This window comes from Alexandromys fortis, unplaced genomic scaffold (assembly GCF_014885135.2).
Source record: "Alexandromys fortis isolate MF-2015 unplaced genomic scaffold, M_Fortis_MF-2015_v1.1 scaffold_33, whole genome shotgun sequence".
NCBI classification, from domain to species: domain Eukaryota; kingdom Metazoa; phylum Chordata; class Mammalia; order Rodentia; family Cricetidae; genus Alexandromys; species Alexandromys fortis.
In genome coordinates this window covers 14065319-14074951 of record NW_026067917.1, presented here as the reverse complement: position 1 = coordinate 14074951, position 9633 = coordinate 14065319, and the positions used below count along the sequence as shown (strand labels likewise).

Below are 9633 nucleotides of genomic sequence, written 5' to 3'. Positions count from 1 at the left end.
TCAGAATTACGTATAATAAAGGGTTATTTATTTAGGGGAGACTCAGATCACTGTCCTAGATCTGGGTTCCGTTCTGTTCTTACAGTGGGCAGTGCACAGCCAGAAATGCATACTGCTCTGGCAGAGAGACTGGGTTCAGTTCCGTTCTTATACTGTGCAGTACATAACCGCCTGTAACTCTAGCCCTAGGGAATCTGAAACCCTCTTCTGGCCGTTACAGGTACCTGAACTGAAATACTCATGCCCACAGAGAGACAGACAGAAAGATAGGAATATGTATGGGTGGATGGGAACACACACACAAAACAAAGAAAGTAGATCTAAAACAAATAAATAAATAAATTTGGTGTTTGGGGTTTCAAACAACAGAAAGACAATAAAGACAGTTAAGGTCCAGAGAAAGCAAGTTACAGGCTCAATTGATAGCTTTGTCCAGGGAATAAAATAGTTCCATAGACAGATAAACCCTTACTACCTTAAGCAAGCCCCAGGCTGGAAAAACTATTATACAGGGGCAATACCTGGCACAGCTATGGGAAAGCAGGGTTCAGTAGGGAACTAGGGAAAATCTTTTCATTTTGTGCAAAGAAAGGTGTCCTATTGCTTGAAAAGAGGCTGGGCTTCCCTCAAAGATCAGTGACACACATGGTGCCCTAATAAAAGCTCCCCCGACCCCCTAGTGTGATTTCTTTCCCAATATCAGGGCTTTGTTCTCTATCAGGCTTAATTGGTGACTCAGGAACTTGTAGTAACCAGAGTTAGTGGAAATGCCCCAAAGCCGAAGGAGCTATTGCTGCCAGTCCCAGCCTTGGGGATTGCCCCACAGATAGTACCAAAGCAAAGGATGATGGGGGGAGGACCCGCCTCACTGGGAGTGCCAAAACTCTTAGACCTAGCACTTACCTCACTACCTAAAATTTGTAGCAAGTGAATATCTAAGATGCTTCTAAACTGTAGTAGCTAAGGCAGCTCTGATAGTTGACTCTTGTCAAGAATATAAATGTTTTCTGATGTTTATCTTGTCATGGTCGTTAAGGACGCATCCTACTCAGACTAAAAGAACTCAATAGTTTCTCTCTGAGTTCTTTACCTTCTTGTGTCTCCACAGCCTCAGGAACACCTTAAGGACAAGGCCCCTTGCACCTACAGCTAAAATGCTAAAAGACTTCAAGATTCTTTTCAAACAGAAAGGATATCTTAGCTTCTTAAATACAAAGTTGTGATCTTTTTTTAAGCAAGTAGCTGCAAACTTGCTTTGTGTTGTGAGGTGTAGAAGAGCCCCTTGTTTGGTTCCTGGCTGCCCAGCTATCTTAGACTCAAAATAATCACACAGAAACTGTAATTTAAAACACTGTTGGCCCATTAGCTCTAACTTTTTATTGGCTAACTCTTACATCTTAATTTAACCTATGGCCTACCAGCAAAGTTCCAGCACATCCCATGGCGTCTCCTGGCTCCGCCCTTCTTTCTCCCAGCATTCAGTTCCTTCCTCCTCGCCTACCTAAGTTCTGCCCTATCAACAGGCCAAGGCAGTTTCTTTATACATTAATGGTGCTCACAGCACACAGAGGGGACACCCCTGTCATATTGGTACTGTTGGTACTCTTACTATCCCACACTAGCTTCCTTTTGATCTATTCTACCATTAGATTCCTTTTTTAAAAAACCTGCACTTTGGGATTTTTCCACATTCTCAATCATCGGTGTATTTTTGTCAATAGTCAAAGGGAACATGCCCCCAGGAATAACCTACCCAAAGAGGGCTCTTCTGGAACAAGTACGGCCGTGGCTTCCCTGAGTCTTGTCCTTTCAGGGGACATCGATTGGCGTAGCTATCTTAACTCTTACGTAGGACTTGTACCATTAATCTTATAAAATTTGTGTCTTCCAAGATATGATAGCTTTAAACTAGTTCTTTATGATGCAGCTTCTGCTGCATGTGGTCCAAACCCTCCTCTCCAGTCATCAGGGAAGGATGGAGAGAGTTAAACGGCTGCCCTCAGGCAGAGTCTGTGTCTTTCTTCTGCAGAGACAAAATTATAGTAGACTGATTCTTATCATCCAAGCACCCCCAAAAGATTTCTGGGCTACAGCTCTTGGGTTGGAATTGGGTCAAGAGAGCAGGATACAGAGAGACATGATGATTAATGTGTCAAAGAAGTCGGTTGGCAGCAGAAGCAGGGAAATCCCTCCTAAACGGACTACATGGAGCAACACTGAACGTGTTCAAAAAAGACCTTTGATTTCTGAGTGTGGGAAAACTGGGTGCTATTAAGTAACACATAAAGGATTAGGGTGCTGTGGTCAGGAGCTTCTGAGTGCAAGTCCTGGTTCAGGCGACGTCCAGTCTCAGGAATGTGTTTTCTTAATACACTGCTTCCTTTTCTATCACTATCTGTGTATCCCAAGTCCAGCTCTTCATTTCATGCTGTGGAAGCTTGGAAATCTCAGCAGGTGCCCTCTGGACTCAGATACACACCTGTAACACCATAGCATCTGGTGTACGTGTCGGAGAACAGTGCAACAGCCGCCGCGGTTGAAGCAGAGTGGAACAGAAAAGAGCATGCAAGAAAGATCACAGATAGCCCATTTTTTCCCAGATGCGCACGATCCTTCAGTGTGGGATTCCCTAAAACCAGTTTGGAAAATACATAGCTAGACACTTGAGTCTGCAGTCATCTATGTGGACAGGCTAATATGGGTAGTAGTAGTCCATGTGCTGTGGCTATGATAAATGTCTGTCTACATATTCCAAAGTAGAAGAACCTCCCCTGAAAAGCAAGGTTCCAAGCCTTCTTAGTCACACAATTCTATTACCAGAGCCTGGGCAAGATTGTCTCAAGAGAGTTGGAAGGGATGAGTGTGTGGACGAAGCATTCATTGTAGCATGGTAAGACACCAGGAAAGAAGACATATGTGTTGTCTGAGGACATCTGTGCCAAAAAAGTATTGAGTGAACTAAGAGTAAATGTGTATTTTAATATTGAGCATGCATGCGTGCACACATAGACACACGCATAGATGCACATGTACACAGACATACACACATAGATACAGGCACACACAGAGACACAGACTCACACAGCCACGACACACACAGCCACGACACACACAGCCACACACAACACAGACACACAGACACACACACAGACACACACACACACACGCACATATGCACACACACACGCGCGCGCACACACTTGGCTCCAGGCTTCCAGAGAACAGGGCTGATGGTCTCTTGTCACGGGAGTGCTGTGAAACTTTTTAATAGCAGAAACAGTAAGGCAAAGCTTCTTCAGTGATGCAGAGCTACACTTCCTATTTGAAAGTGAGGCAGAAATGGGCACACACAGAGACAGGCAGACAGGCAATAAGAAGCATTCTAATTAAATTTAGTGAAAATGCTCACCAGGGCTGACAACCTCACAAAGCTGAACTCTGTCGCCACCTGCAGTCCAAATGGTACATTGCAAGTTCCCCATCTTAGGCTTGGGAATTGGCACCTTGGTAGCTAGATATGAGACTGGATTTTTTCTAAGAGGTAGACTTTTGTTCAGAAAGAATCACAGTAAACTATTTATGTATGTAAATGTGAGATCCAAGTTGAAATGCTGTCAAATAATCCAAATGCAAAGGCATCAACTTTTTGATTTTTGCTAGCTGATACCCAGGATAACATGATGTCCATTAAAGCTTTATTAACTTTCCTTTACCTACCCCCCCCCCCAACCGGGATTGCCTTCACTTGAACTAACATGTGTCATGTATCCGGGGATGTTTTGCGTGTGCTTTGTGCAGTTCTTCATTGGGTCGACAGTGATGCTCAAGTTGCTATCTTAAAATAAGAATCTGTTCCAAAGGGCTGGAGAGATGGCTCAGAGGTTAAGAGCACTGACTGCTCTTCCAGAGGTCCTGAGTTCAAGTCCCAGCAACCACATGGTGGCACACAACCATCTATGAGATCTGGTGCCCTCTTCTGTCCTGTAGGTGTATATGCAGGCAGAACGCCATATGCGTAATAAATAAATTAAAAAAAAAAAAAAGAATCTGGTCCAAAAAAAAAAAAATCAGTCAACGTAACATCTGAATCTCGGTTTGAATGATTTAGAGGACTTTGAACATATTGCCCTCTAGGCTAAATCTGTTCTAGAACCTCTTGGAACAAATCCCCTAAATGAATTCCACGGCAGACACACACAGCATGAACACCAGGGTACTCGTGTGTGCGTGTGTGCGTGCACACAGAGCACACCATACACACGTTTCTTGCCCACCCACCGAGATCCTGAGTGCAACCTGCGAGATCTTCACACTGTGTACCAGTCGCTTGTCCTGTCCCCACACCCACCGTTCTGAGATGTAGGATAGCTGATAAGATCTCAAGGCTGCCTCTCCCACACATCTACATAATTAGAACATCTGTGGCCTGGTTGAGAAGATGACATGGTTTTCTAGGGAGGAGAAGGAACTTAAGTACGAGTCTTGGGCTATGACAGAAAAGTCTCCCTGCAGTTCCTGAAGTGTATTTGTGAGTAGTAGCTCCTTCTGTTTTTGATTTTTGATCCCCCAATACCACATCATCATCATTCATTATCACTCATGCCAAGTAATGCTTAAGCGTGCATGGGCAGCCCGTTTATGGCAGTTCTCCAGTGGTTCCGATCCTGGGCAGTCCTAGATGCTTGTGTTATTGTCATACCCAAGGTTCCAGTCTTTCTTTATGCTCTATCCAGCGATTTTTTTGGGGGGGGGCCTTCTTCTTTGCCTTATCCCGTGCACTTCTCCAAGCAATGCTATCTTTGGGTATCTTCCGTCATTCTTTCTCATAACATGGCCAAAGTATCCAAGCGCCATTGCCAAATCCTGTAGTTTACTCCCTTCTGCAGTTGGAGATGTTTCTTAATGTCATCATTGCATAGCCTGTCTCTTCACGTGACACCTAGAATCCTCCCGAGACACGCTATCTCAAACACATTCAGTTGCTTTTCTGAGGCGCGTCTCATTGTCCAGGTTTCGGAGTTGTAAAGAGGACAACTCAATACAAGTGTCTCGTATACTTGTTATGTCTCTCGCTGACCAAACCTCTCCTAGGGAAACCCAATGCAGACAATGCCATAATAGCCAGCCTGCCACTAATTCTACCGGAGCTCTGCAGCACGAGCGTTTTTCTGGATTTTTCTGATTTATTTATTTATTTATTTATCTTGGTGTATTGGGGGTGGCTGTAGGGGATGCACCATGGCCCACATGTGGAGGTCAGAAGACACCTTCTGGAAGTTGGTTATCTCCTTCCATCATACGTGTTCCAAAAATCAAACTCAGATCATCAGGCTCTTGAGTAAAAATGCCTTTTCCAGCTAAGTCATCGCACCCGTCCCCAGTGTGTGTATGTGTGTGTGTGTGTGTGTGTGTGTGTGCTTCCTAGCTCTGGACCTGTCAGGCAAGTGATCTGCCACTAAACTAAGCTCTCAGCCCCAGGCCTGCCCAATCTGAGGCAAGGCATCTGCTTTTTATAGTGCCAGGTCTCCTTCCTCTACACCGTGTGTCCTTGAAGGGCAGAGGTCATGCCTTCAAGATCTTTGGGTCCCCAGCACCTAATGTAAACTTAGCAAATACCAGATACTGAAATTTTTTTTTGTCTGTGCAGAGAATGTGATTCTGCTGGGGCTGCTGATGTGCCTTGGTGTCCCATGGGCACAGATCGCAAGAGGAGGCCAACAAAAAGGAGGGATCATTCTCCAAATGATTAACCAGGGCTATTCTAAATCTTGAGTTCCTACTTCATCACACCAAGGGGCAGCTTGGAGAATGGGCATAGTCTAAGAAAATGAAACTTAGATTAACTAAACAGAAACTGCCAACTAACCTCTAATTAGCAGCTCAAACAATTAGAAACTCCTGACTAACATTTAAGCTGGGACTTTCCACTTTAAGCAATCAAATTTTTCTTCCCCTTGTTTCGAGAACGCCTTCTGAAAATATTCTCCCCACCCTCCAGTAAGCCCCCCTTGGTAAAGCCCTGAACAACTCGTCATTGGTGCTGCCTGACTCATGAATCACTCAGATAAACTCCAACATGCCTAAACTTATGTGCCCAAGTTTATCTCCTAGCTCGTAGCCGAAGGAGATAGATATGCCATTGTGGGAGGGTGACACAGGATCAGGCTACCGGGGAGCCAGAGCACAGAAATGACCTCTGAAGGTACCCGAGTGCGTGGTGAGGATGCAGGGCTGAGTGGAGGCTCCGGTGGCATCTAGGTCAGCTCAGGAATGATCACAGGGGCCCTGCTTGCAATACCAGATGATACCTCTGGCGCTCCCAGATAGGGCCCAAACTCCTTGGCGAGCCATTTGCAATCGGACCCCACCCATCTTCCTGCTTTAATTTTCAGCAACTCCTCAACCGCAAGCCTTGGGTTCCAGCCACATGGATGACACACCATGCCCCAGACGTGCCCGGGGCTCTCCTCCATCACCTCTTCCTGAATTGTTGGTTCTACATAGAGTGCTTGGCCCCCCTCCCCCGTTCACCGACAGGAAGTTTTTTTTTTTTTTCTTTGAGTCCAGGGTTGGATGTCCCTTTGTACAGCCCTGCGCTTCCTGGGCAGCTCTCCTCCCCAGTCTGCCTGGCACTGCTCTCACCTCAGGTCATATCCTGAGTGTCTACCCAGAACCTCATGTTCATCTTCCCAGTCAAGAATTTGCGTCCAATACCTTTTGTGTTCCAGCACATTGCTCTAGACACTGGTGACACGGAAGAGGGCCAGCAGCTCACCTGTCACTGAGCTGGCATAGTACAGGCCGGATACAGTCGTGTTGGGTCAGGGACACGGGGGGGACAGGATAACGTCATACTAGAGCAGGGACACAGAGTTTCTATGAAATGAAAAATTGCTGAGGCCCTTGGACAAAGGGTGCAACTCTAAAAGCTCAGAAGAGTCCAACTTGATTTTTCTGGGGTGTGACCTCCCCTTGAGACAGGGGCTCCACTGGACCCTGGACTCAACATCCAAGAAAATCTGTGGGCGTCTTTCCAAGAAACCACCAGGCACCTTTGCCCCTTAAATTGTGTGTGAAACACAAGTCTTACTATGCCTCTGTCAATAAATCATGGCAAACTTGGTGGCTCGAAACAATGATAGTATATTATATTACAGTTCTGGAGGCCAGAAAAATCTGAAATCCGTGTCAGGAGCTTTCTTGCCTTCTCCAGTTTCTAGAAATCGCTCTCATTCATCATCACAGGTCCCTACTCTGTCCTCAAATTTAACAGCAAAGTTTACTGTAGTCTCTCTCCGACTCCTTCCTTCTCATGAGGCCTCATATGATTTCATTGGGCCCAGATGAACCATGGAGGAAAAGCCCCTTTTTGCTTTTTAATGTAACATCCCTTACAGATTCTGGGGATTAAGACGTAGACGTCTTTGTAGACGATCGTTCTGCCTTCCACAGACTCTGAAGAAAGGGCTCCGTTTGTGGGCGCTGGGTTGGACCGCAGTCCGGCGCCTCCTTACCGACTCTGTTCAAAGTAGAACTCAGTACGGGTAGAGGGGTCAGTCTCTTTGGTAAGCTGCACTGGCTGCTGGGGCTCAGCGGGGCCACAGAGGAACCAGCCAGGGAAAGCAGCAGCCTCGAGCCTGAACGCAGAGCCCAAGCTTCTCTGGAAGAAGGTGAAGCGGGTGGTTTGTTCGCCACCTTTGTATAGGTCCTCGATGCTCACATCCTGTGGGGAAAAGAGAGACAGCTATGAGATGAGGTGTTTCTGATTGGATGTCAGCCCTTGATGCCTCAGAAACTTGGCCAAAGGACTCAATAGGAAAGTTTGACCCAGGGACGTTCCTTCTGTAGATCCCAAAAGGTGAGAATTTCCTTACTGGAGAGATAGGGGGCTAGAGAGGGGACGTTCGGGTGCAAAGATGCATTTGCAATCTGACATCCTGGGCAAGGCTGATCGTGTCCTTCAGGATAAGGAGGGGTCTCTCACCTCCAGCTTCAGGGAAGGCCCCTCTCTTGTCTCAACACATGCCAGGCAGCAACTTCCTCCCTGGATCCCCAGGAAGATGGGCACCTTGGAGCGGTCCAGGCCTCGGTTAGGAAGGATACAGATCTTCTCTAGGGGGTAAGACAGAATTCGAGTCAGGCAGTAAGGGGACCCCAGGTGGAAGTAGGTTTTTTTTTTTTTTTTTTTTTTTTAGCAAGCTATGGCTCAGCAAGGAGCAGCTGTGCCTGGGCACACCTGGCCTGATTCTGTATGGAGACTGCAGGGTGAGTAGAACTCCCCAGGGCAGGCTGAAGCTGCCCTTCACCTCTTCTCATTATCACGGGGGCAGCATTCTCATATCTCTAAAGACGTGAGAGAGGAAAAGAATCAAGGGCCTGTAACGCGGAGATTGGACGGGTCCCGGGAGAGAGCCCCCCCCACCCCCACCCCATGCTCACCTGCACTGCAGTTCTCTGAATCAGGGTCTCCCACCAGGAGCTGGCCATTCCGTGTGTACAAAACCTTTTGATGCGCGTCTTTGATTCTGAAATAGGAGGGCAAGGTTAATGAGCTGCTGCTGCCAGAGATTCTTGTGTCTTCCAATCCCTGGGCTCTGGGCCACCACACTGAGCCTTTGGTGAATTTTCTATTTCCGGAGAGGAGTGGGGACGCTGCTCCCCTAAGGGCAGAAGCAGTCTCCACTCCAGAGAAAGAGCAGGTTTCCTAGGCTCCTAAGTGTCAGAGGCTCTCTGGAGTGACAGTGGCCAGTTTCTCATGAAGAGATAGAGATGTTTTCGCGGCTGTCTGAGTACTTGCTTTGAGACTCGGTTATCCCGGGGACACGGTGGAATTTGGAACCTATCCCAGCTTTGGAACCACTCAGTAATGAAGAGACTGAGGATGCAATAAGTGTGATTTACTTTGTAAACTTAAAAATAAAAGAGTGAACTCTGAAAACAAAGTCTGTCACTAGGTGCTCACCCCACTCTGGCCATGGTGAGGTACACTCTGGGTGGACTGAATCTAGGAGGCCAAATCAGAACTAGATCAGGGCCGGATTAGTCACTGGAGATGGCTGTGGATCTAATGACCTGCCTGGGAGGGTAAGTATGCACCAGGGAAGCTGGGAGAAACTGTCGTGCATGCGAGACATCAAAACCATGCCTGTTATTAGCCTAGTTGCCAGGCTGGTTTCAGAGATGCCCATCAATTGCTCTCAGAGCCCAGGGAGCTCCCAATACCTTGGACCAGCGCCACCACCTCCAGGAGCCTGGTCTGACTGTAACAGCTGGTAATGGCTGTTTAGAAACAGCTTACCTGCTGTGTTTAAAGCAGGCTCATTTGTACATTAAGATCAAAGGTCTGTGAAGATCTTGCCACTTGGCAGTCTTCTCAGCCTTTGGGAGCTGGGACGTGACAGTTCACCTCCTGGATGCATTCTGTTTAGACATCACTAACTAATTGTCAAGGAAGCAGTGTGGTGGTAAATACTTGAATTCAGCACTTGGGAGGCAGAGGTGAGCAGAGCTCTGTGAGTTCGAGGTCGCCCCGAATGTACATAGCAAGTTCCAGGCTAGCCATGGCTGTAGCGAAACTTTCCTTCCTTCCTTCCTTCCTTCCTTCCTTCCTTCCTTCCTTCCTTCCTTCCTTCC

General features: G+C 47.0%; 1 protein-coding gene across 1 annotated transcript in view; it reads right to left on the bottom strand.

Annotated features, from left to right (window-relative positions):
- Positions 1 to 7361: 7361 nt before the first annotated feature.
- The window catches only part of Il1f10 (interleukin 1 family member 10), a 7245-nt gene continuing 4973 nt past the window's right edge, over positions 7362 to 9633 (bottom strand). The window contains exons 3-5 of the mRNA XM_050140012.1: positions 8440 to 8525; positions 7985 to 8112; positions 7362 to 7723 (exon numbers count right to left, since the gene is read on the bottom strand). Of these exons, the coding sequence (XP_049995969.1) occupies positions 7511 to 7723; positions 7985 to 8112; positions 8440 to 8525 (427 nt within the window). The 3' untranslated portion in view covers positions 7362 to 7510. The remainder of the gene's footprint in view (positions 7724 to 7984; positions 8113 to 8439; positions 8526 to 9633) is intronic.